Source organism: Rhinopithecus bieti, unplaced genomic scaffold (genome assembly GCF_001698545.2).
Source record: "Rhinopithecus bieti isolate Rb0 unplaced genomic scaffold, ASM169854v2 scaffold_61117, whole genome shotgun sequence".
NCBI classification, from domain to species: Eukaryota; Metazoa; Chordata; class Mammalia; order Primates; family Cercopithecidae; genus Rhinopithecus; species Rhinopithecus bieti.
Window position 1 is genome coordinate 333020 of NW_016824934.1, and position 27891 is coordinate 360910.

Sequence of the window (27891 nt, forward strand, 5' to 3'; positions counted from 1 at the left end):
GCATAAAAAGTATAAAACACACACACAAAAAAGGATAAAGTTGACCTTATCAAAATTAAAAATGTCTGCTCTTCAAAAGACACTGTTAAGAAAATGAAAAGGCAAGTCACAGATTCACAGCCACAAATTCAAAGGAGTACACAATAGAACCTATTAGAGCTAATAAGTAAGTTCAGCAATGTTGCAGGATAAAAGATCAACATACAAATTATCAATTGTAGTTCTATACAGTAACAATGAACAATCCAAAAATGAAATTAGGAAAATAAATCTAACAGCATCAAAATAGGAACAAATTAAATTATTTAACGAAAGATGTGCATGACATATATGTGCCATGAAAACTATAAAACACCCACTGAAATAAATTAAAGATACCTAAATCAATGGAAAGACATTCAGTGTTCGTGGATTTAAAGACATCATATTGTTATGATGGCAGTACTCTTCAAATTCATCTACAGATTTAATCCCTATCAAGATTCTAGCTGGCTTTTTCTTTCCTCCCTCCCTCCCTCCTTCCCCTCCTTTTTTTTTTTCAAAACAAGCTGATCCTAAAATTCATATGAAAATGCAAGGAACTCAAAATAGGCAAAGCAATGTTGAAAAATGAAGAAAGAGGACTCACACATCCTGATTTCAAGTTACTATGAAGTAATGGCAATCAAGACAGTGTGCTCCTAGCATAAGGACAGATATATAGATCAATGGAATATAATTAAGAATCCAGAAACAAACCCCTAATTTACGGTCAACTGACTTTTTGACAAGGGTGTCAAGACAATTCAATGGAGAAAGGATAGTCTTGAAATACAGTGCTGGGACAAATGGATAGTCACATATGCCAAAGGAATGAGGTTGAATCTGTACCTCATACCAGATATAAAGATTAACTCAACATGGATCATAAACTTATGAACTAAAACTATAAAACTTCTAGAGGAAAACATGGGTGTAAATCTTTGTGATTTTGGATTAGGCAATGATTTTAGACATGAAATCAAATGCACAAGCAACAAAAGAAAAAACAGATATAATGGACTTCAAAACTAAAAACTTTTGTCCATCAAAGGACATTATCAAGAAAGTAAAAATCCACAGGAAGGGAGAAAATATTTGCAAACTGTGTACCTTATAAGGGATTAATATCTTGAACATAAAAAGAACCCTTACAACTTGAGAATAAAAAGACAAATAACTCGGCCGGGCGTGGTGGCTCATGCCTGTAATCCCAGCACTTTGGGAGGCTGAGGCGGGCAGATCACCTGAGGTAGGGAGTTCGAGACCAGTCTGGTCAACATGGTGAAACCCTTTCTCTACTAAAAATACAAAATTAGCTGGGCGTGGTGGTGCATGCCTGTAATCCCAGCAACTTGGGAGGTTGAGGGAGGAGAATTGCTTGAACCTGGGAGGCAGAGGTTGCAGTGAGCCAAGATCATGCCATTGCACTCCAACCTGGGCAACAAGAGCGAAATTCTGTTTCAAAAAAAAAAAAAAAGACAAATAACTCACTTAAAAATGCACAAAGGATCTAAAGAGACTTTTCTTTGAAGATATACAAATGGCCAACTACCATTAGAAAAGATGCTCAAGCTCATTAGTCATCAGGGAAATGCAAATCAAAAGCACAAAGAGATCCCAGCACTAGGATGGCTATTAATAAAACAGATGGACAATAAGAGTTGGTAAGGATATGGAGTAACTGGAAACTTCATACACTGCTGGTAAAAATGTAAGATGGTTGCAGACTCTTTGGAAACAATTTAGCAATTCTTCAAAAAGTTAAACTTAGAGTTGGCATATGGCCCAGACATTCCACTTCTAGGTAAATACCCAAGAGAATTGAAAACACAGGTCCCAGCAAAAACTTGCCCATGAACACTCATAGCAGCATTATTCATAACAACTCCAAAGTGAAAACAACCCAAATGTCATCAAACTGATGAATGGATAAACAAAATGTGATATCTTACACTGGAATATTATTCAGCCATAAAAAAGAATACAATGAACAACATGGATGAACCTTGAAAACATGTTAAGTGAAAGAATCTACACATGAAAGGCCACAAAGGTATGATTCTGTTTACATGAAATATCTTAAGTAAGCTTTCAAAAACTACTTGCATAAAAATTTAACTGACATGGGCAACTACTTTCAGATTATCTGTGATGAGCGGCTGGAGTTGGGAAAGGCAGAAACAGAGAATATTGAAACCACAGATGTGGCTGGACATGGTGGCTCATGCCTGTAATCCCAGCATTTTGGGAGGCCAAGGCGGGAGGGGTGCTTAAGCCCAGGAGTTTGAGACCAGCCTAGGCAACAAAGGGAGATCTCTCTCTACAAAATCAAAAATCAAAATAAAAAACAAAACCAAAAAAACCACTAGGTGGGCATGGTGGCATGTGTCTTGTGGTCCTAGCTACTCGGGAGGCTGAGGCAGGAGGATCGCTTGGGCCCATGGGGTTGAGGCGGCAGTAAGCCATGACTGTGCCACTGCGCTCCAACCTGGGTGACAAAGCTGCAAAAAACCAAACAAAAATGAAATAAAAAATAAGAAATCACAGATGTTCTGAGACCCTAGTTGTTGACTAGAACAGTATTTCACTCTTGGGATGAAAATGTGGGTAGAAGGTTTCATGACACGGTTCTGCCACAGATACAACTCTCACATTATATGAGGGCTTTAACTTTGGTCACAGAAATGGACAGTGAATAAGGAGTCAGGAAAGCTCAACCTTTTCACTAACCAGCTGTGTAACTTTGGGTAAGTCACTTAAATTGCTATGATCTCTAAACTAAATTTCTAAAGAATTGTGGGTCTCTGTACCCAGCACGAGGTTTGGAATTAACAGAGTAAATACCACGTTAACCTAGCAATCTAATAACACACCCTATATTATTCTGACTTCTGAAAGACAGTTAGGAATCATCTGCTTATTTTAGAAGCTCACTGTTCCCTGGGAAAGATAATTTTGGCATAAGCAGCAGGTCAGATGACAGTTGCAGTGTTTTGGAGAAAACCAACTAATTTATTGACAACAAAGCCTTTTTTTTTCTCCTTAAAATTTCATAGCTATAAGCCCAGAAATACAAAGTCCCCAGAAGACTCTGAAAATATGTTCTCAATTCCTTTTTATTTCCCACCCAGAGCTGAGAGAATAGCACCAACTATGTCATATTAAACACATCTGCATCCAACAATGATAAAGTGCATGACCGAGGAACAGATAAGAATTGTTTTCAATTTGTTCAAATGGAAATAGTTAAATGTAACCTAATTAGACCAAATAATCAAAGGAGGTGTTTTAAGATGCCAGTTTGTTTTCATTCTCTGTAATTGTTCAGCTATATTTCCCAGGAACTTAGGTAAAGGAAATTAATATGTCATAAAAATCACTGACCTATTTATTCATGTCACACATGTATTATTCATGTTTTCGGCAGTATAAATACAGGGCATTGCTGAACATTTCTCACAGATTTTACCATTTAAGCATCATCAACATGTAAGCTGGCCTGCAGGGGGGCTTACGTTACCTAACTTCCATTATAGAAACACAAGCAGTAATAAATGAGAGCCTGTGTTCTAATCGTACACTGATCTACAGAGCACACTGACTTGGCATTTAGACTATTTAGGGTTTCTGACTCCACTTGCACAAGTTGGTCACTTTTAAGACATTTAAAAGAGAAATAATAACAATAAAAGTTATATTCCAGTTAAAACAAAAGTTTATTGCACTTCGCAGAGTGATGAGATCTGAGCTATAAATTCCAACTAACAAACCACAAAATGTAGTCACCAGCAGCCTGGTATTAGGAAGTGTTTTGTGCAGTGGCCATAGGTCCACTTTCCAAGGGAAAAAGGGCAGGTGGCTGCCCGGGAGCAGTCAAGCGTGCTCTTTCTAATACCACGCTGCAGTCCTGGGTGGGCTCTCGTATCATTCCACACACCCTCAGGATGGGAAACAGAAACACAAGCAAGAAAGGCCCCATAAAAGCCTGTGATGTGGAAGCTCCTGAAAAGGGGATCCCTCTCTGAGGCCTCAGGGTTCTGCAGCAGGGACAGAAGGCTGGGAAGTTGAGTCCACAAAGAGGGTTCTCAGACTCCCTTCCCTAAGTGAGTGACTGGTGTTTCCTGACTGTGGCCCTGGTTGTGCTGTGGGGCCACAGTGCGGGCAGCTGGAGAACTCAGGATCCGCCACCTTAGCACACATGGAACACTGGGCACGTCTTGCTATGCCTCAGTTTCTGTGTGTCTATGATGAACATTGGTACTTTCTTCATTAATGCACATAAAATGCTTGGCAGTGCTTGGCATAGAGACAGATGCTCAATAAATGTTGGCCATTATTATTATAACCCCATACAAGGAGGATGAGATTAAAAACAATGTTTCCTAAAAATGAGAGTATAATGGGCATTCTATCCACATTTCAGGGGTAGGAAAACTACCTTCTGAGGTCACTTACATGAAGGGTATGGATGGACAAATCCTTATCAACCTAAAACATTTCTATCTATGATTGCTAATGTCATTTCTTTAGGATTAATTAATCCTCAAGAGTCATATTTCAATATATTATACATACACGTAATTATAAAAGAACCAAGTTGCATAAAATTTATAAAATGGAGACTAGGAAAGGAAACACCCACTCATAAACCCACCAAGAGAGATTAAAATGAAAGTCTGAAAGTGCAGGTAGGTATTTATTTAAATACTTGGTAAAAGAAAATGTTCAATTCAATAGTTGTGACAGACACAATTTCAAGGGGTGTGGGCATAAGAGAAACAGAAAGTCCATCTCAGCGTAAAAGGGGTAAATATTTAGTCAAGTCTTAGATGGTATTTCTGTAAACAGAAATTTCAATGGAAAATTTCCAACCTGAGAGCAAATAATTTAAGATGGGTTTAAAATAAGAATTAAAGTTCTTGTCTCCATGTCGTTGCCCAGCCTGAAACCGAGCCCTCTGAGTCCTTGTGGCAGTTCGGCTTTTTCTTCCTTGTTCCCTCAACTACAACTGGACACTATAATTTTCTTTCCATTCCAGCAGGAAACTGATATATACTAATGATGACAGCTGGATTCAGAAGAGGAAAAAGAATACAGGGGACAGAGAGTCCTTGTGGGTTTAAAACTCAAAACAAAACCCCCAGATTTGAAAATTTTAAAACCTAGTTAATGGCTGAGGAAACCTCAAATGATTGGGAAGCACTAAGATTAAAGTTTGAATTACACAAAACACATCATTATCTTAAGCTTTTCTAATCATCTTCTCTGCCTTTCTCCTTCACTGTTTTTCTCCTTGTTTATGCCCCTAGCCCTTCAATGTGGTTCTTAGACACGTTAGAGGTAGGAAAAGCCTTCCAAGGTCATTTACAGAATAAGATTGGAGAAGGGATGAGCAGATGCTCCTCCATCCAAAAAAGTTTCCCTGAAATTGTTATTACTACATTTCCTTTGGAATAATCAATCCCTTTCAAGATTCATATTTAAATACATTTAATTTAAACATATGTATATACATATATATGAATGAAACAGAATTAAATGTTTCATAAAATTAGTAAAATAGAAAATAAGAGAAGGAATCTCCCCTGTAATCCCACCATTCTAAAATAATTACTTTTACCATAGCACTGCCTTTAATTCTAGTCTGGTCCTGGTCCTCCATTCCCCACTCTCTACCTCGCAAACCTCTAACATTGATTATCAAAATGGCTGGGCAAAGGCAAAGTGAATGAATTTCCAGTTACATTCTTTTTTTTTTTTAGAGACAGGATCTTGCTTTGTCACCCAGGTTGGAGAGCAACGGTGTGATCACAGCTCAAGGCAGCCTTGAACTCCTGGGTTGAAGGGATCCTCCTACCTCAGCATCCTGAGTAGCTGGGATTCTACAGGCACATAATACCATGTCCAGCTAATTAAAAAAAAATTCTGTAGAGATGGAGTCTTGCTATGTTGCCCAGGCTTATCTTGAACTCCTGGCTCAAGCAATCCTCCTGCTTTGGCCTCCCAAAGTGCTGGGATTACAGGCGTGAGACATTGCATCCAGCCAGTTACATTATTTTGGAGTGACACTAGGAACTTGGTTCCATGAGGGTCCTAAAAATCTGGTAAGGATGAGGGCAGAGAAAGAAATGTCACATTGTCTTAAAAACCACACAGTCCTACTCTCTGTCTTATATTGTCCAATGAACTCCTTCGTCTGCAGAGTCAAATTCAGGCTCCTTGGACTTTGGCCTATGAATGAGGCCTTCCATGACTGAGTTTCTGCCTCCCCCGCCTCATCAGTCACACGTGCCTGGCCTTGAACCCAACCCTCCAGTCGCCATGTCCCTAGTGCTTTGAAGGCTGTGCTGATTTGTACCCTTACAGCTTTGGCCATGCTCCTACCTCTGTCTGTAATACCCACCTCCACCTTGCCCATCCTAGTGAATCTCTACCCACTGTCAAAAACTCTGTTCAACCATCTCCTCTTCAAGGAAGTCTTTCCTGTCCTCTCAAGTAGAAATGATCTAACTTTCTTTAGTGCCTCAAATGTGTCCCATACATACTTCCTTTAATATAGCATCTGAAAAATCCTTCATTGTACCTACTTATAAGCCCAAGGCATATTCATCTCTATCTCCAGATATAAGTGTGCAATGTATCCCTGAGGCTAGCAGGTCTGATGAATGAAAAAATAAATAAAAAAGAAAAAAAAAAATGATCTTTTTCTGGATCAGAGGGACAGGGGCAACCCTAATTGAGTGGACTCCTGACATTCTAAGCCAGGTATTTCCCAGTGCTTTCCTAGGAAAGCAGGTATTTCTTCTTTCCTGAAGATGTTTAAAAATACGAGAACAGTGAAGGTGAGGAGGTGAACACAATGCTGCCTGGCTACAGGAGACTGGATTAGATGCATAGCTTCCAGCAAATAATAATGACAATAGGCCAGGTGTGGTGGCTCACACCTGTAATCCCAGCACTTTGGGAGGCCGAGGTGGGTAGACACCTGAGGTTGGGAGTTCGAGGCCAGCCTGACCAACAAGGAGAAACCCCATCTCCACTAAAATACAAAATTAGCTGGGCGTGGTGGTGCATGCCTGTAATCCCAGCTACTTGGGAGGCTGAAGCAAGAGAATTGCTTGAACGTGGGAGGCGGAGGTTGTGGTGGGCCGAGACTGTGCCGTTGCACTCCAGCCTCGGCAACAGGAGTAAAACTCCATCTCAAAAAAAAAAAAAAAAAAANGTGTGGTGGCTCACACCTGTAATCCCAGCACTTTGGGAGGCCGAGGTGGGTAGACACCTGAGGTTGGGAGTTCGAGGCCAGCCTGACCAACAAGGAGAAACCCCATCTCCACTAAAAATACAAAATTAGCTGGGCGTGGTGGTGCATGCCTGTAATCCCAGCTACTTGGGAGGCTGAAGCAAGAGAATTGCTTGAACGTGGGAGGCGGAGGTTGTGGTGGGCCGAGACTGTGCCGTTGCACTCCAGCCTCGGCAACAGGAGTAAAACTCCATCTCAAAAAAAAAAAAAAAAAAAGACATATTAATAAGTTAATATTTATTGAGCATTTATTCTGTTCCATGCAAAGCACATTCTTCACATAGAGCTTTACATGTATAAGCTGATAACCACTCTAAGATATAGATGTTACTGTTCCCTTTTACAATGGAAACAACGTGTCTCAAAACAGCTAAATAACTTGTCTAAGGTCACAAACTTAGTAAATGGCAGATCTAGGATTCAAACCCAGAGGTTTGGCTTCAGTCTATGTGGTATACTTCCTACTCTGGGCTTTGTGAGCTAATAAGGGAGGCAGATATATATTTACATACACACATAAACATCGTGCTTGAATTCAGAAAATGAATTCACATCTATTTGATACACGAGTTTAAATAAAATGTGTATTTTCATAACACCTGTTACTATTTTAAAAACGGAGGAAAACTGAATTTCAATCAAACAGTTAATAAATTCATTTAATGAGGGCCTACTATGTGCTTAGACGACAAATAATCTAAGACATGGTCCATTCTTTCAAGGAGCTTATATGCTAAAACTATAATATCATCACATTATTTTGAAAGCATATTGAAATCTACACATCCAAATTAAGTGATCGACTTATTTGGTGATATATTTATCTATTGCTCAACCTGTTTTGGGGAACAATTTATAAAACACACAATAATACATTTCACTACATTAAACACAGTTTATTTTTATCCCAAATGGTGCTTTCCATCTCAATTGCCATTTTATTTGGTATTTGGTTATTTCCAAAAATCTATTCCATCCTCAAAGAAAGAAAATACGCTCCCACTGTTTGTGTGGATGTATTATATGAACATGCATATTCATACATATACATAAATATACACATATACAGTGATTTTATGAGGGTAATTCCCTGAGGACTGAATATAATTTGTGCTGTCTGATAAAAATGAGTCATATATACATAATTTAAAATGTAAATGGCCACATTTTCCATCATTAATAATGTTACTTAATGTACCTTTTGAATTCTTATGATGTCATTTACAATTCTTCCTATCTCTCCATTTGACAAAGTTAAATACATACATTTCAATGACAGTTTTATTTTTTCTTTGTTATTTTTCCCATTCTAGTTGCCACATTTTATTTTCCTTCTTCTTTTTTTTTTTTTTTTTGTTGAGACAGGGTATCGCTCTGTCGCCTAGGCTGGAATGCAATGGCATGATCATAGTTCACTGCAGCCTTGAACCCCTGGGTTGAAGTGATCCTCCAGCCTCAACCTCCCAAGTACCTAGGCCTACAGATGAATGCTACCACATGTGGCTAATTAAAGCTAATTAAAATTTTTTTTTTTTAGAGATGAGGCCTCACTACGCTGCCAGGCTAGTCTCAAACTTCTGGCCTCAAGCAATCCTCCTGCCTCAACCTCCCAAAGTGCTGGAATTATAGGCTTGAGCACCACATCTGACCTTAGTTGCCACATTTTAAAAAGTAAAAGAAACAGGTAAAATTAATTTTGATAATACATTTTAAATTTAATCCAATATGTCAAAAACATTATTCCAACACATACATAATAAATACAAAATTATTGAGAAATTTTATTTTTAACTCACACTAAGTCTTTGAAATCTAGTATGTATTTTACACTAACACAACATCTCCTTTTGGACCAACCATATCTTCAGTGCTCAAGATCCACATGTGACTAGTGGCTGTAGTACCGGATAGTGCAGGACAAAATATTTAGAGCTATGGTTGTCATACTAGAATAAAAACATCCTGTCCTCACATCTTACTCTGCAGAGTAACATCTTTAAGAGTAATATATAGATGCAAGTGAAATACTGTTAAGTTATTAAACACAGCTTGTGAAAACAAGCTGTGATCTGTTTAATTAGGGTATAAACTCTAAATAATGTTAACAGCTTGGAGAAATGGATGGTTCAAAAAAGTTAAAGTCATCTTCAAGGAACTCAGCTCATCAGTAAAGGATGGGTAGTTGGGGAAGAAAGAAGGTATTTTACAACATATAAGGGTTAACCATTCTAGACAAAGAATAATGACACTAAATGAGCCAAGAAAAACTCAGTTCAAATAAACTAATGATTACAGTCAATCATAAACTGTCAGAATCCCAGTGAGTAGATTTGTAAGCAATGAATAAATCTGTTATGGCCAAAGCCCTTTAGATACATGGCAGGGAGGTATTATAAAGCTATATGGAATTTGGAACTGAAATACAGAAATGGTGGAAATCGAAAGCAATTTACTTGGTAACACTGAATTCATAGTCTCTTTACAAACTTTGGACTCCAGTTAAATCAAGGGTTAGCTAAAGTAGATGCAACTCTGGGGTCCCTTACAGCCAGGGCGACCAGTAATTTATTATGCAAACCTGATCACTTTCAAGAGTAAAAGGGGGCACTATTAATAATTATGCTGGGATAAGAGGCATAAACTGGGATTCCTTTATAGCCATAAAACCATATGATTTTACACTACAAAGAGGATACAACAGCTACCCCTATCCAGGGATGTGGAGTTGATGAGAGTCTAGCATGTTCTTATTATCTCTGCATGGCCACAGGGGTTTTGTGGGCTAATATACATTGATCCGGATGAGACGGTTTTGCATACTCCCACCTCCCCCACCTCCCTCCTGCAAAGCATTTTAAATTGGTTTGAATTTGGGAACAGGGTTCCATATGAACAGAACTGGACATTGACAGCCTGAATGTATTTACTGAAGACAACAAATCATTGACAGACTAAATGTAACAGAGGAAAGGCCTGGTCTGCTTGCACTCAGAATCTGACTTTGTAATTGTAGCCTCCTTTAGACAGGCCTAATCAATTAGAAGAGGCTGATTTTAACCAGTTGCAGGCTCATTATCCTGCATTCCAGTTTGTGTTGATGAAAATCAGTTTCAGTCCGTGGCCTGGAATTCATGTACAGCACTTCCTGCAGCCTCTTATATAAACACATCAAAAAAAATTTTATTTGGAGTTGCCGTTTTCCCTTAAAAAAGAAAAACCACTTTGCAAATCATGATTAAAATAGAACAACTGTATGTGGATCTGGGGTCCATCCCTAGAAACATACAGGACCAAGAAACTTGTGGAAAGTCAGACCCTGAGGCAGCAACTCATAAGTGCATTGGTGTCGCGGTCGATTTGAGAAGAGAGTCTCAAATACCCAGCATCAAATGAGCCCAGCTCGGTTATCTCCACAGAATGGAACAGAATGAACTCGCAGCTATTCAAAATAATGACATTTCAAAGAAAATACGTAAAATAGAAAAAAGCCAGGGTTGTAGAAGCACAGAGGGTATCTGAGTAGAGTTCACTCTTCCCTGAATGACCAACTAGAAAATAAACGGCAAACTTCCAAATAAACAAGAACAAGTTTTCCCAAGAAACTTCCATGAGGGAACTATATAACACTGTTTAATTTTGATGTGTGGTTAGTCTTACAAAAGTAGAAGGTGGAGCAGTGTGTGGCGGAGCCACTCAAAACTCCATCTACATTTCAAAGATGTGTAACCATTCCAAAATATAGTATAACTATGAATCATACCTGGCTGGTTGTCCTTTGCAGATTTGTTGAGGCAGCAAGTCAACAGGAAGAGAATATCAATATATACAGCTCTGGTCACCAAACATGGATTTTGCCTAGAAAGGTAAAGAACAGAATATAAATTGAGATTTTCTCTCCCTTAGGTCTGGGTGTCAGGAAGGAGAACATGGGTATTTTCTATGGTATAGGATGGGGCTTAAGCAGCTATAGCAAATGGTAAGAAACGATGTACAATCATTGATGGCAAGAAAATAAGCAACTAATGTGAGAAAATGAAATCCTTGACCATATGATGGAGGCCAAGACTATGTGTAGACAAAATAGATAAAAACTCCATGCTCTGGCTTCAAATAAAATAAAATGAAAACAAACACCAAGATCCTATCCTAGTTAGTTGAAAATAAGATGGGACAGAAGGGGTAGGGAGATGGTATTCTATTATTTTACACTCTTAAGTGTAGAAATTTGGGGAAAAAAATCAGTCATGAAAATCAGATTTAGTATTTTGGAGAAGGAAAATTACACTCACATATTAAAAACTGTATCTGTGGACTTGAAATAACCAGCTGAACAATAGACACATGGGCAAGATTAACAAACACTGGAGATGACATTTTCCCCAATAAATGGATTTTTTTCTTCATTCAATATACGGAGCAGCTCTTTGAACCACATAGTAGAAATAGTAAGTGGGCTCAGATTTGGGGATCTATATACAAAAGGAAGAAGAAAGACTTTGTTTTTAAGAACAGCACTGAAGGGCCTTGACTCTTGAGTGTCTTTGTCCATGAAAAGGCCGAAAACATCTTTGGTGTACTAACAATACACTGTGAGTAGTAGAGACAGTAGGGACAGACCTACATTTGAGTCCTGGCTTTCCCACTTAGAATCTCTGTGACCTGAATCAGATTCCTGACCTATAAAATGGGAACTATATTCTCACGTCTGCTATGGTCTGACTGCCCCTGCTAAAATTCACGTTCTAATGTAACGCTATTGCAACACTGTTACAAGGCAGAGCCTTTAAGAGGTGGTTGGGTGATGAGGGTACTGTTCTCATGAATGAATTCATGCTGTTATCTCGGGATTGGGCTAGTCATTTGGAGACTGTGTTTGCTATAAAGACAAGTTTGGCCTGATTTCCTCTCTGTCTTGCGTGCTCTCTTCTGCCTTCATCCTTCAACCATGGGATGACCCTCACCAGATGCCAGAGCCATGCTCTTGGACTTCCCTGGCTCCAGAACCATGACCTGAATAGACTTTAATAAATCATTTAGTCTGTGGTATTGTTATAGCAACAGAAAATGGACTAAGACAGCCTTACTGTGAGTCACTGTGAGTGTTCAATGTGGCACAGTAAACTTAAAATGCCCACCTCACTGCCTGGCCATGGTAGATGTTCCAGAACAGTTCATTCCCTGCCCTTCTCTACTTCCAAAACAGGATTAGGGGATGGCATTCAAATTGGCACAAGTGTTCTGGCTAGTGAGTTTCCATGTGTCTTAATCCTGAAATCCATCTTTCTCATTTCCTATAAATTAACAGTTTAAAAATTTCCCTAAAGTTTATTCACACTTCTATCCTGAATGTCTATATCTGGAGCTGGTGTATGTCTAACATGAAAAATAGGTATCATATACTTTTTTTTTTTGAGATAGAGTCTCACTCTGTCACCTAGGCTGGAGTGCAGTGGTGTGATCTTGGCTTACTGCAACCTCCGCCTCCTGGGTTCAAGTGATTATCCTGCCTCAACCTCCCAAGTAGCTGGGATTATAAGGGGTAAGACTGAAAAACAGAGGCTGGTTAAGAGTATGCTGGTGGTCCAGGCACGGTGGCTCACGCTTGTAATCCCAGTACTTTGGGAGGCCAAGGCGGGTGCATCACCTGAGATCAGGAGTTTGAGATCAGCCTAGCCAACATGGTGAAACCCGTCTCTACTAAAAATACAAAAATTAGCTGGGCATGGTGGCGGGCACCTGTAGTCCCAGCTACTTGGGAAGCTGAGGCAGGAGAATCACTTGAACCTGTGAGGCAGAGGTTGCAGTGAGCTGAGATCATGCCACCATGCTCCAGCCTGGGCAACAGAGCAAGACTCTGTCTCAAAAATAAATAAATAAATAGGTTATTTATGCAAAATAATTGAAAAGTACAAAAGGACATGCAATGAAAATGAAGCCCCTTTTCCACAACCCTACCCCCTGCCCATATACTGTTCCCCTGAGGCTACTTTCTAGCATATCCTTCCAAGCACATTCTATTCTAAGCATCTATCTGCTACCCACCTGTTTATATAAATGGTGGCTTACTATATACTAGGTTCTGATCATCACTCCTTTTCACTAATATATTTCAGGATACCATTCTATTAAGAACATAGAGATTTGCTTAATTTTCTTTTCTTTCTTTTCTTTTTTGTTTTGTTTTGTTTTGTTTTGAGATAGGGTCTTGCTCTATTGCCCAGGCTGAAGTACAGTGGCATGATCATGGCTCACTGCAGCCTGAACCTCCTGGGCTCAAGTAATCCTCCCACCTCAGCCTCCCAAATACTTGGTACTACAGGTGCATGCCACCATATCCAGCTAATTTTTAAAATTATTTTTGTAGAGATGGAGTCTTGCTATATTGTCCAGCCTGGGGTTCTTTTTAACCCTGCCCCTATCTTTTGTCTCTAGTTTACCCTGGGACTCTCAATCTTAACTTCTTGCTGTTACTCTTCCATCCACTATGGAAAGCCCACAGTCTATGAAAACTTCAGTGATATCATTCCCAATGGTAAGATTTCTACTGTTTAACAGTGGGCACTGCCCCCTGCTAAAGCAAGAGCCACTCAGGGAGGAAAGTCAGTGGCTGAGAAAGCAGACAGGATGTCTCCTGTGCATCCAGCCTTGAGCTAGGTGCAGGGAAGACACGCACAGGAGATGGCTTCTGACCTGAGAATTTTGTCTAATTTTGGAGACAAAAACAAAGACAAACTTTAGAACAGGATGTAAGGAGTTAAGCCAACAAACAAACAAACAAACCCACCAGGGTGGACTGGGGAAATGAAGTTATACTTCCAACTGGGCCATGTAAGATGGCAAGAATTTAGAGAGAAAGTTGATAAAGAAGGGCATTTGGAAAGAGGGTAAGAGATGTGACAGGGAATTCATTTGGCTTCTCCAGTCCCGAGGAGAGGCAGCTTGCGAAGATTAGAGAATGCGTTGAGAAGGTGGAAACAAGAGGAAGGCAGGTCAGGCTTTTAATTGATGGGATACTTCATGCTAACTGGGTGTTCCTTAGTGTAATAATTGACTGCCTGCTCCCATGTGGCCTCACAGAGTCATAGCTTCTTGCCCCAAATGTTTTTCTGGTTTTCTGTGGAGCCATACAGAGCCATAAAGAGAAGTTGTTGAGAAACCGGTTTGACTTTCAAGTCTGATGAAGAGCCTGGTTTCCATGAAATTTTCAGTTAAGTTAGCATATTTTTAAAAATTTCTAAATGAACAGAAGAAAGGCTGACGATCTTTAGAGCCTTCTGCCAGGTTGAAGTGTTCTGCATCTTCCCTAGACCTGGTACAGGCTGGTGACCTTACTGGCCTCCTGGGACACTTCAGGAATCACTCACTGCTCCCACAACTGTGAGGCTTGGGGCCAAATGTGATGTAGTCAACGAGATCATGGGAGGCTCCCTCAAATGCTGCTGCTTTGGATTCCAGGAAACAGAAGATTTGGGGCCACAAAGGAGTCCATCCATGGCTTCTCCTTTGAGATGACTGAGAGAAATTCCGGCCTGGAGCCCACTATTCATGACTCCACCCTTGAGGACAGCCAAGGCCTCATAACATCCCTGTCTGGAGTCACAGAGTTGGGCTTCACTCTGAACTGGCTTCTAAGTCAGGAAAATAATTTTTTTCATTCTTTTTCTCTTGCTATTACTTGGTGTTTGTTCTGACTTGGAAATGGTGCACTGTAAGTTTAGGGTGAGCCAGAGGTTTGTTCTCAGTCTGTCAAACCACTTTGATGATGGGAACAAAATCCCGAAGAGCAGCACGCCAGCTGGACAGGAAACTAAGCCACAGGGTTTTGGTGGGCTTGGGGATTTTTTCTACCCCCAAATGGAAAAATCCTGGCATGGAGCACAGCATAATGAAGATTTATAGTGCTTGAAAAAAATCAGAAGTGATCAGCGTCTAGCAGATGCACTGAAAAGCAGCATTAATAGTGGCTTTCGAAGGAGGAGAAGCACTATGCGGACGAAGTTGACATACAGTAGACGAAATGAAGGCCCTGTTAAGAATCTTGTTTTCTTCCACTCTTTTTTACATTTGTCCTTTATGAATATCCGCTTTAGAACCTGATTAATATGTTTTTGCCTTAGGAAATCTCCGAACTCCTTTAAATCTCCTGCCTCTCTCCTGGAAGTTGGGAGAAGCCGAAGGCAGGCAGAGATTCGGGCTTCCCAGACACGTCCACAAAGGCCCCAGTGTCTAGAGGACAGCAGGAATCTTGGGAACTCTGTGATAAATTATTCACTTTTCCTGTCCCTTCCGGAATCCCAGTGGCTGTAGTTTTTTTTTTTTTTTTTAAATCGAGGTCTATTCATTCAGAAAACATTTGTTAAGAGGCTACTGAGAGCCAGGAATAGTGGTGGGTTTGGAAATAAGAAGATGAGTGATTCAGTGACACAGTCACTGCCCTCAAGGAACTTAGAGTCCTGAATAGTGTTTTCCAAAATGCAGGTTATGATTCATTTAGTTGGTTATAAAGTCAACTAGTGGGTGGTGACCAGCAATAAAGGAAGGAAAGAAAGAAGGAAGGAAGGGAAGGAGGGAGGAAGGGAAGAGGAGAGAGATGGGGGCAGAGGAGGAAGGGAGAGAAGGAGCTAGGAGGAAGACAGAGGGAGAAAGCAAGAAAATATAATCAGAGTGTATCAAAGTAGTATAGTAAGGAGAGAAGGCAGAAGATTTAAAGTTCAGAGATTTCCTAACGCATTGTTTCATTAAGGTTTTTGTTATATATCAGCTTTCCATTAAGTCCTTGCTAAGAATGATTTTCAAAATAAGTTATCTTTAAGATGTAAATGACCATTAAAATGCAACAAGTTTAAGTAAAATAATTGATTGGCCTAGCTTATTTCTTTTTCTTTTCCAGGTAATAAGCTCCCCTACATTATACTGAATGGCATCAATAGGGTTATGCTTTGTATCCAAAATGACACTGGATATGTTGAAAGCAAACATTCCTGAAATTAAATATGCTCTGTCTTGAGCATATTCCCTCTCTGTTCCATTTTTGGCAGACAATTTATATCTTACACAGTTATTAAAATTTCAGACTGTGCATGATTTAATGTGTGTTCACACAGTATATACACACAAAGATACGCATTAGGTCATATGTAAAAGTTATTTCTTGTTGTCAATGTCAAAAAAAAACAAACAAAAAACACTTGAAAACCACTAGTGTAGTTGGGAAAACACACAACCAGTCATACTAGAGTATGATGGGTGCCCCAAAAAGAGAGATTAACAGAGTAACTGTTTGTCTGGGTGAGTCAGGAAGGGCCTTGGCAGAGAGCTGGAGAATGGGGAGGAGGTAGACCATGGGCAAAGTGATCCCAACAGAGGAAGTAGCATGTCCAAAGACTTGGGGACATGATATGTTTAGAGAATAACAAGTGCTAAAGGGACAATGGTATGGGGGGTGGGAATCGGAATGGCAGAGGTGGGTTCTTTTTATTTAATTTATACTGCCACATTTACATGGCTTAATGTGGCCTCCATCAAAGAAGTACCTCCTAACTCCTATCCACAGGATATAACCAAATATAAGGAGAGGCAGTGTCTGGTCCATGGACAGCTGTTACAATGATGTGAACTGCTAAGACTACAAAGATGGCCAGTGGGATTAGCAGGAAATGATATGGGATGAGTCAACAGGGGCCCGAAACAGAAGTGGTCTTTCAGAGCTCTAAAAGTTCCAAAGAGTGAAGACCGCAGTGGGACCCCATCAGCTCAAGTCACAATGGACAGCTGGGGTCCCCACTTAATATTGTGAAGCCTTGGTGGGCTCCCTGGAAGAGAGAGGGAATTCACTTTGGACTTACCAAGCTCTACCAGAATTCACTGCCATCTTCAGAGGGCTGGAAACTGCTGTTCTGGCTTTAGGTTGCTAGTGTCTGTTGAGGTCTCTAAGACACATGGCTTAACTTTATTAATACAGAAACATTTACTGAGCAGTATGGGGGATATCCCACATGGGATGGGAAGGGGAGGGAAAGGAAAAGGTTTTGGCTTTGCAGAGCTTATGATCTTGTTGGGGGAGGGGTATATGTGGAGAAAAAAATACACATAAAAACAATCAGAGGATTGATTTGATTGTCATGATAGTCATGGAGGAAGGCTCTAGAGGCACTGGAGGGGTTTGAGCTGGCGAAAGAGAAGGAATTCCAGAAAATCAAACAGGTGCAGCTGGCAAGCTCATCCCAGCCCATCTGGGGTAGTTCTCTTATCTTAGCTCCTATATAAGCAGCTCAGATCACTTCTGTTCTCAACCACAATAAACGAGAAGTACTAGAAGGTTCTTGCTATGGAGCCAGCACTGGAGTTAATGAAGCAATATCCTAGGGACCACCAGCAGGCCCATAACCGGCTGGAAAGAAGGAAACCAGGTTGAGAGGAAAAGCAGGTAAAGGGCAAAGGGAGAGAAGGCAGGTGAGAAGGGGAGTAGGGGGAGAAGGAAAGAGGGAGGGAGGTTAGAAGAATGGGAGGGGGAAAATGGTAGAAGAGGGAAAGGGGAAATTAGTTTACAACATGTTTCCACATCCCGTTATGATCCCTCCACTTGACACATGTCCACCCACCTCATGCCCTTTATTTAAAATTCACTTCAAGCTGGGTACAGGTGGCACAGGTGCCTATAATCCCAGCTGCTCTGGTGGCTGACATGGAAGGATTGCTTGAGATCAGGAGTTCAAGACCAGCCTGAGCAACATAGTAAGATCCTATCTCAAACAGCAATAACAACAACAAACCCCCTAAAACCCAACTCACTTCAAAGTCCCTCCTCTTTCTAGAGGATTACCTTTCTAATTACCCAGAAAACTACCTCTAAGGATACGCTGAATGACTGTCTCGACTCAGGATATTCATTGAGCTTCCCCTTCTCCCAGAGATCCCACTGGTCATCTCTGTAGTCTTGAGCACTTTACATCATTGTAACAGTTGTCCATGGACCAGACACTGCCTCTCCTTATATTTGGTTATATCCTGTGGATAGGAGTTAGGAGGTACTTCTTTGATGGAGGCCACATTAAACCATGTAAATGTGGAAGTATAAATTAAATAAAAAGAACCCATCTCTGCCATTCTGATTTCCATTTTTTACCATGGCCCCCAGTCAAGTAACCATCATATAGCACTCTTAGAGAAACAATAGGGGATTTGTTTAAAGCAAAATGCAAAATGGTGATGAACTACAGAATATATATATTTAAACAAGTTATTTCCCCTACTGTAACATGGAGAGTTTAGCTGTGCATGCAGGGCCAGCTGGCAGCAGCTTGCAGGGCCTGGCTGGCTACCAGGACTGCTCGTTTACCTTGCCCTCCCTTGGGGAGGTGTGACGGCAGAGCTACATTTTTATGGTATGCCCCAACATCCATCCTGCCTTTCTTGGTCTAGAGCTTTGCGAGTGTTTATACTCACAGCCATATGTAGACGCTGCCCCACAGCCCTCCTACTTGGATTTTCCTTTTAAAGTGAAGTCATCCTCCATGCCCTGCTCTGGTGGTGGACCAACTTTTAGGGAATTCTTACTGAGCTACCATGCACAAAGTGAGAGACCGTGAGCTGTGAGTCTGTCCAGAAAGTGACTGAAGGTTTAGCTATGCATTGCGAGCATAGTGCGCGTTCTCTGGAAGAGCAGGTTTTGATCCTGGGGAATGTAATCTGTGAAAGCAGAGGGGCTTACCCACTCCACCAGGGTTCTGGGTAGGCATTCAGCAAGTCTCCAGCAGTCTGCAGAAGGTACTGGGGTCCCCTTTTTAGGTTAGGGCCAAAGCCACAGCCTCCTCTGTTTCCCTCAGGAGTGCTGCTGCTCGAGGAAGTCCACAGCTTCAATGCCATGGCTTTGCATTTCCCTCCTAATATTAATCACCTGCCTTTTCAGAGAGGCCCCAGGGAGCCTCCAGAATCCTCATATTTTTCCATCTTTCTATTAGGCATCTTGTTCTCATTACTGTACTAACGCTCAAGCTATGTGCAGAGAATGATGAAAAAGAGACCTTGGTGTGGGGCTTGGGATTTGTTCAAAGCCTGGGGAAACTGTTTTAGAGGGTGTGTGTTTTTTATTCCTTTTATGAGAGATGCGTGTTTCCCTCCCTCTGTGACTTGTTTAAAAGTAAAGTTTAATATGCTGCCAGAGTAATTGCTGGTTAATAACTTAATAAGCTATGTGCTAGGAATTATGGGAGAAAAGTAGTATCCAAGAAAACTTTTATTGTACAGTTTGGGGCTTGGAAGATATATAGCTTCAATTCTTATATAGAATGTTAATGGAAGTTCCCTTTCTTTTCAAACCTTACTTTCTCCCTAAAGGCATAAAAAAGAATAAATCGGTGAGGTGGATGAAATCTTCTGGATGCTGCCTGAGCTATGTAAATCACAAGGTGAGAATTTCTAACAGCACTGTCAACAAGACTGTGGTCATGTGAATTTGGCAAGGCACACACTTGGAAACTAGCCCTGGCAAAAATAGCAGTAATGAAAATAACAATATCAATATCTTATTACATTAAAAGTTTTCTCTTTAAAAAATATTCTTATTTTATCTTTATAAAATTCTTAAGGAAGAAAAATAGAAATTATTATTCCCATTTTTACAAATCAACAAAGTAGCGCAAGTGACCTAGCCAAGATAAGGGCAGAAACCAAGAATAGAATTCAAGGTTTTCTAGACAACAAATTGTATCTATGTGTCCCAAACACACCATCAGGTGAAAAGTGAGACACTGGGCCAAGCAATGAGAAACCAGTAGACTGGTGTTACATCCTGGTAGCCAGTCTGGTGAAAAGCAAGGCTCCAAGTGCAGCTATTTCTGTGAGGACCAGTATAAAGGCACATTTTCAACGTGGCAACTATGTTGATAGAGACTTCCTTACTTGACAATAGATAGTTCCGGTATCTTCTTAGCACTTTTATGTTTACACTTCCATTACTCACTATGCCCTCCCCTGCTCTCTTCTATTTCACATCTTCATTTTAGAGCTTCCCACTTCACAGATGAAAACTCAGGCCTAAGGAAATTACAGGCCACACCTTGTTAGCCAGTAGTCCAGCAGGGGCCAGACCCTTGACCTGCTAACCTTGAGTATTCTCTGCCTCTCCTCAACAGCAGCGCACTGTGTTTTCTGGCTGGAGGCTTTCCATTCACCAAGTGCCTCTAGACGTGACTCTCCTTATGGCTACCCAGGAACGCAGAGCCTGTGGACTGGGAGGGCCTCTCTGACTTAGGGAATTCTACAGGGAGCCCCTGAACTTGCATGGGAAGGTGTTATTCTCAGAGGCCCCGGGGCCAGTCTAATTGCTGAGGAAGCCTGGTCATCACTGGCAGCTGAGGGGAAGCAAAGGATAGCGAGACTTTGGAGGGCCTCTCTCCAAGATGCTCCCTTGGCCCATTCATGTAAGACCAGCTCATGCTGCCCACAGCCCTCCTGGAGGTGGCCGAAAGCCTGGCCACACGGGACAAACATATCAGGGCTGAGCAGCTTAATATGAGGGCAGACGTGCTCCCACCAGGCCAAAGCACTGCCATCAAGCCTGCGCCAGTTACTGACTTCAGTTAGAGGTGCTGTCTCTACCAGGTCACTACTAGAAAACAGCTGTGTGACCCAGGAGAACAAACTTATTTACGTATTAAAAGTTAGGGACAGCCAGCCAGCTGAGAGTGGATTTCTGAGGAAAAGGGATATAGAATAGTTAAGTTTTGATGGCAAGAAGGTCTGGAGCATGAAGCCCTATCCATGGAAGGCAGCTCCTAAGAGAGGGCCCTGGCAGCCCAAGGACATGGAGTTGCAGAATTTTCCACAAGGATGATCAGGCCCCAGGAGAGGAAGAAAGCAGGTCAAGAGGCAAAAAACAAACTTGCTATTTACATCCCTAACTTGAGCCATCTTGAGACAGCCACATCTTTCAAGTAAGAAGAAGTCGCCTGCCCCTGTGTCTATTACCTCTTCTATAAATATTGGCTTAGATTAGATCACTGTTTTGAAATAGAGAGTCAGGGTGCTTCTCTTAGTCCCTTCTGGGGCTACCAACAGGAGGGAAGCCATGCAGGTGGGTCTCCGGGCCCCCACCCCAGTTTAGACCATATTGAAACCATCTCTACTATCTTCAATATCTTGAATTTCCACATAAGCTTGTTTGAAGAAAGAATTCCATTGGATTAGACAATCTCTAAATTCCCTTTACTGTTATAAATTCTGTGGTTCAATGGTAGTCTTAACAATGTTGGAAAGACAAAAGCCAGGTGGCCTCAAGTGCATACAAATACCTCTATTCCCATTACTAGCTGCCCAGGCAGGCAACAGAGGCTTCCAGGTGACAAAGACTGCTACTAGAGAGATTTCTGTTAATCCTTAAGAGAGACTAGAAACTCTGATGACCACTGAGAGAGGCTGGAAAGATGTAAAGCATGCAGTGTATTTCATGTGCATATAGATAGCAGCCTACTTACCAGTGTCAGCCAGAGCTCACTAACTTCCTCTTAACTCCTGGATCAGTCCATATTCCTCTGGCTGACTGAGGGCTTCCACAACTGGTCTCTTATCAAATCTTGCACTGCTCTCTAAAGCACAGCACTTCTCCTTCAGCCCCATCTCCTCACTGGCCCATGCTATATCACATGCACTCCTTCCAGTATCCCACTGCACATTTTGTCCACCATCTTGACACGCTCTTTTCCTATCACTTTTTGGTGTTTCCAAATCACACCCTGCTCTACCACCTATCTCAAATATCTAAGTCCTCTGAGAAGGCCCTCCTTGACTATCTCAGTCCACATTATTTTCTGAACTCTTGTACTTACTGTATGTACTTCTATGTGCTTCGCTGTCTAAATTTTCATTTAGATTCAACCATAACTAAACTCTGACAACAGTGACTCCATTATATATATCTAATACACACACACACACACACACACACACACACACACACAAGGTTCCCACAATGCTGGGTGCTATACTAAGATTCCTTTTGTGTACTTGGGCTATGAGACCATCACAATTTACTTGGCAACAAAGGTACTACACAAGTACAACTTTACTGTCTCCAATCTGAGACAATTAATCTTATCTTTTTTTTTTTTTTGAGACAGAATCTTGCTTTGTCACCCAGTTCAAACAATTCTTGTGCCTCAGCCTCCCAAGAAGCTGGTATTACAGGACCATGCCACCACGCTAAAAAATAAACCTTATCTAATAATTAAACTCACCTATCCTTTAAAGACTTCTCCCTCCTCCTGAAGACTTCCTTGACACCCCTACCCTGACAAGCTGGCATTTATTTCTCCCTTCTCTGCTTCTGCAACACATTTTGACTCATTCTAGCATTGACACAATCTTGTTTATAGTTATTTAAATCCATACTTGTCTTACTTGTGGGGTTTCTGAAACAGAGACAATTATCATTCATTCATTCATGTATTTCCCACTGTGCCTACTACCATTGTCTTGTAATATTTGTGACTCCGAATGGGCTTTAATTCACTGGGAATGGCTCAAATGAAGGTAACAAAGGTGTTAATTTATCCAAAAGACAGAAGATGTTACATGGTCAAGGAAAAAAAAATAACCCACTACATTAGGGCTTTACATAATATTATGAGAATGTGCTGAAGACACTGAACGCCTGCACTCCCTTGCAAGCTGAGCAATGACAACATTGCCCAAATCTTCCAACAGCAACACCCCAATATGCCAATAGCTACAAGTGGAACAAGACAGAGATTTCTGAGCCCTCTATTGAACTAACTGCCATCTCCACGTTAGGTTTGCAGATTTCTATACTTAAAAAGTAGAAAGCATCAGCAGTTGGGGGTTGAATTCTTGGTGTGTGTGCAGTTGCGTAAAAGGACTATTTTATTTCTCGCTGCAGTATGAAAAGCTTTGATCTTGGGCGACTTGCTCAAAGGCCCAGTGTAATATATTGATCACTTCTGACTGCTTTTACCCAGACGAGTTTCCATAAGCTCAGTCTGTCAACAAGAACTACTTCATATATTTTCAAACTTCACTTTTCCTCAAACAGCTTATTCCTTTAAAACTTGAGGCTGTATTTGCAAAAGGGATATTTAATGAAGAAAATGTTTTGCACCTTGTCCCATTGGCTTGGGTTGAAATGTGATAATGTTTCCTTTTGTATTTAAAAAACACAAACAGGATCTCATCCAAGAGATATCATGACCTTAGACATTCCTGAGACATCTGAAAGGGAGGCGAACATATGTCAGCATGCTTGGGTTTAAAATACACCAGCTTCATTTCTCTCGTCATTCAAATCTGCATGAGGCTCAGGTGACTTCGCACAGGCTGTGCTGGAGGATTAAAGAGGGGTCCTAATAAGAAGCTGTCTCTTCCAATAAAATCTAGGAATTGAAAAGCAGTTACTACCTTTTCCATTTTTTCCCTTAAAAAAAGACTTTTTCTAAAATTAAAAAAAGGAGGATACTTTTTTTGTGAAGGAAAAAAAGGAAACAAAGAAAGAAGAAAAAATGAGAGAAAGAAACAAACCAAAAGGCAAAATATAACCCCTAGCAATGCCTGGAAACTTGCTGTGTGGCTAGCGATCCCTGTTAAGACTTGCTTCCCTTAAAGTTTTGGCATGGACCACAAATGATAGCCTTAAAATGCCACATGATCATCTGAATATTTTAACAATCATCCTGGACTGGATTCATTTCAACAACATGGAAGTGAAATAGCAACTTGCAGCTGTGGCAAAGGGCTGTGGCCTCTTTTTATTTCAAGTCATTGTGAAAGCAGGATCTCTTTCTTCGGGAGAGGACCAACCCATGAGGGATTTGGGAAGGAGCTAAAGGACAGTGGGAAAATGGAAGCAGACCTAAAACCCAGTATTTCTGCCTGGGAAGTATAGTCTCTTGTGTGAATAAATTTGGTGGTTAGAAAATAAATGCTGTTTTCAGCTGTTGTAAAGCAAAACAGAATCCTAAACCAGAACTTCTGCAGCTGGCCACAGACCCCCTAGGGAAGAACTGGGATTGCCACACAAAAGCCTCAGCTTTGTCTCTATAAGCATATTTTCCTTACACATTTAAATCCACAGGCCCTCCAGGAGCACATCACTCAGCTCAGTGGGGTCCAGTAAGTAAGACAGAAAAAGGAAAATAGATGGGAGTATGGATAGGGGGTGACAGGGAAGGAGACAGGAAAGTGACTGGAGTATGGATGAGGGGGATGGAGAAGCAGACGAGGCGCACATGAAAGGGCACATGGAGGACTGCATGGGTGTGTGAGGGGCACTTACAGGGAAGCTGGACAGGGAAGTGGATGGATTACTAGAATTAACGTGGGGTAGCAAGTCATTAGGTCTGGTACACCGAGAAGGCTTTCAACAAACAGTAGCTCCCTCTACCATCTCTTCCCCTCATCAGCATTGTTTTATGCAAAAAATTTATTCCCAAGGTTGCTTTCCTTGTAACCTTGGAACCTGGTCTTATATTTCTGAGAGCCTGTTTTTCTCACCAGAATATCAGACTGTTATTTTTCAAAATGATAAACACACTGCATGCCAACAAAGCACTGGTCCCACACAGGGCACTGAGGCCACTGGGATGGCTGCCCAGACAATGGAGTATGGACTTCCCATAGAGAGCCCTGGGGCCATAAAACCCCTCAGCACAGGTCATCCCAACTGGGTACGGAGAAAATCTTGGGCTGATCCCTTCAGTAGCCTCAGCCCTCTCCTGTAGCTCCAAGCTCAGTCATAAGCCCTTGAGAAAGGGAATGGGGATGGGAGTATTTCTTTTTTTTTTTTTGAGATGGAGTCTTGCTCTGTCACCCAGGCTGGAGTGCAGTGGTGCGATCTCAGCTCACTGTAAGCTCCGCCTCCTGGGTTCACGCCATTCTCCTGCCTCAGCCTCCCATAGCTGGGACTACAGGCGCCTGCCACCATGCCTGGCTAATGTTTTGTATTTTTAGTAAGACAGGGTTTCACCGCGTTGGCCAGGATGGTCTCGATCTCCTGACGTCGTGCTCTGCCCACCTCGGCCTCCCAAAGTGCTGCGATTACAGGAGTGAGCCACTGCGCCTGGCTGGGGATGGGAGTATTTCGAACGGGGGACTTGGATGATCACAGAGCCTGGCACTCTGACCCTGGCTCTTCAAAGTATGTACTCTGTGCCCTGGGAGCTGGTCAAAATGGAGGATCTCAGGCTCCACCCAGACCTAGTGAATAAGAGTCTTCATTTTAATAAGATTCCCAGGTGATTCACGTGCACATTTTCTTTCTGAGAATCACTGTTCTAGAGAAGGCTTAAATTACTGCCATTCAAAACCCTCACATAAAAACACTGTCTGGACAGATGGAGGCAGTGTGGTCAAGTACAAAGAGTCCAATAAGGTGCCGGGAGCTAAGCCCTCAACAAATGTTAGTAGTTGTCAGGTAGGATGTTAATTCTGGTGAACTGTGAGAAAACGGATAAATCCTCCAACCTCCTACAATCCTCTGTGGGCTGTAGTACTCCACGTGCACAGGGGTGAGAGTAGACCCTTAATACAATAAACTTCATGATGCCTGCCAGTTCTAAAATTCTAGGTCAATGATTCTATTTGATAAGACTCTGTTCTGTTGCTCTCTTTACACTGAAGCAGTGGTTTTAACATACAGTTGTAGTATTTGATATGGCCTGGCATACAGCAGGGCTCAATAGGTATTTGGTGAATGAAGTAATACAGGGATAGTTATTCTATTTAAGCTTCAACTTAATAAAACTGGGCTGAGTGTGGTGGCTCATGTCTGTAATGCCAGCACTTTGGGAGGCCAAGGCAGGAGGATCACTCAAGGCCAGGAGTTCTAAACCAGCCTGGACAACAAAGCAAGCCCCGTCTCTACTTTTTTTTAAAAAAGAGCCAGGTGCGGTGGCTCACACCTGTCATCCCAGCACTTTGGGAGGCCGAGGCGGGCGGATCACGAGGTCAGATCGAGACCATCCTGGCTAACGCAGTGAAACCCCGTCTTACTAAAAATACAAAACATTAGCTGGGCATGGTGGCGGGCACCTGTAGTCTCCGCTACTTGGGAAGCTGAGGCAGGAGAATGGCAAGAACACGGGAGGCGGAGCTTGCAGTGAGCAGAGATCGCATCACTGCACTCCAGCCTGGGCGACAGAGTGAGACTCTGTCTCAAAAAAAAAAAAAAAGGAAAAAAAAAAGTTAGCCAGGTGCAGTGGCACATGCCTATAGTCTCAACTACTTGGGAGCTGAGGTGAGAGGATCACTTGAGCTCAGGAGTTCAAGGCTGCAGTGAACCATGACCATGCCACTGCATTCCAGGCTGGGTGATAGAATGAAACTCTGTCTCTCAAAAAAAACAATTTTTTTTTTTTTTTTTGGAGACAGAGTCTCACTCTGTTGTTCAGGCTAGAGTGCAGTGGCGTGATCTTGGCTCACTGCAACCTCCGCTTCCCGGGTCCAAGCGATTCTCCTGCCTCAGCCTCCCGAGTAGCTGGGACTACACGCCTGGCTAATTTTTGTGTTTTTAGTAGAGATGGGGTTTTACCATGTTGGCCAGGCTGGTCTCGAACTCCTGACCTCAGGTGATCCACCCGCCTCAGCCTCCCAATTGCTGGGGTAACAAGCGTGAGCCACTGCGCCCGGCCCCCAATTTTATTTTTTTATGGAGGCCATAAGCCTCCACAACAATCAACCATTAACCACATCACAGTATCAGGTTTAAATGGTACTTCTGAGGGCCAGTGAGATAACTCAAAAAATCTCTCCAGATGATTCTAAAAACGCAGCCACGAACATTAAGAACTAGCATCAGCCAATCTGCTACTTAATAAATGCCAATAGCAAGGGACACAAACTCCTGTTTCCATGGGAGCGCAGGTAACCTAATGAGAGACGCGGCCGGGCATGGGCCGTGGAGAAGCACAGAGTATACCCATCAAGGGAGGATGGCTGGGACTTAGCTCTGGCCCATTGTGGCCACGTGGGAATTTGAGCCTGGTGGTGCCAGATCTTCCAGGTTTTCAAAAGAAGCTGTAGATCTTGATTTACAATGAAATTTCCTCAGTTTAAAATGCCAGCAAATTATTTAAAAAAAGAAATGTAAATCCTGCACAAGTCAAACAAAACACAACTATGGCCAATCCAACCTGAATGCACTGTCAGTTTGAGCCCTCTGGCTGAAAGTGCACAGCAGGCCTGGGCCTGAACAGCACCCCAGTGAGGGCCCAGGGGAAGACTCCTTCTAAAGAAGATAAAACAAAATGCTAAAGCAGGGCCATTTCTGTGTGGTAATATAGAAAGTAAAAACTGAAGAACGACCTATACCTGTTTGACTTATCTGTTAACTCATCATGCCAAGTTGAAATATTAACTAAAATGGCTGTCAGACATGTGGTGTGGCTCCCCAGTTGTTTTCACTGTAGAAAAGATTTTTTTAATATTAAGGCAGTTTTGAGAAGAGTTAATGAAATAATATTTACAAATCTCCTCATACGAAGCTTGGCACAGAGAGTAAGCATTCAAAATGTAAAAGTTTCCTCAAATGAATTTTTTTTTTTGTCTTTTTTATATTTATTTAT

The 27891-nt window shown here is 41.6% G+C and overlaps 1 protein-coding gene across 1 annotated transcript in view; it reads right to left on the bottom strand.

The window, feature by feature from the left end:
• Positions 1-27891, bottom strand: part of THADA (THADA armadillo repeat containing) — a 349278-nt gene that overhangs the window by 72054 nt on the left and 249333 nt on the right. The window contains exon 32 of the mRNA XM_017862713.1: positions 11082-11176. Coding sequence (XP_017718202.1) covers positions 11082-11176 — 95 coding nt within the window. The remainder of the gene's footprint in view (positions 1-11081; positions 11177-27891) is intronic.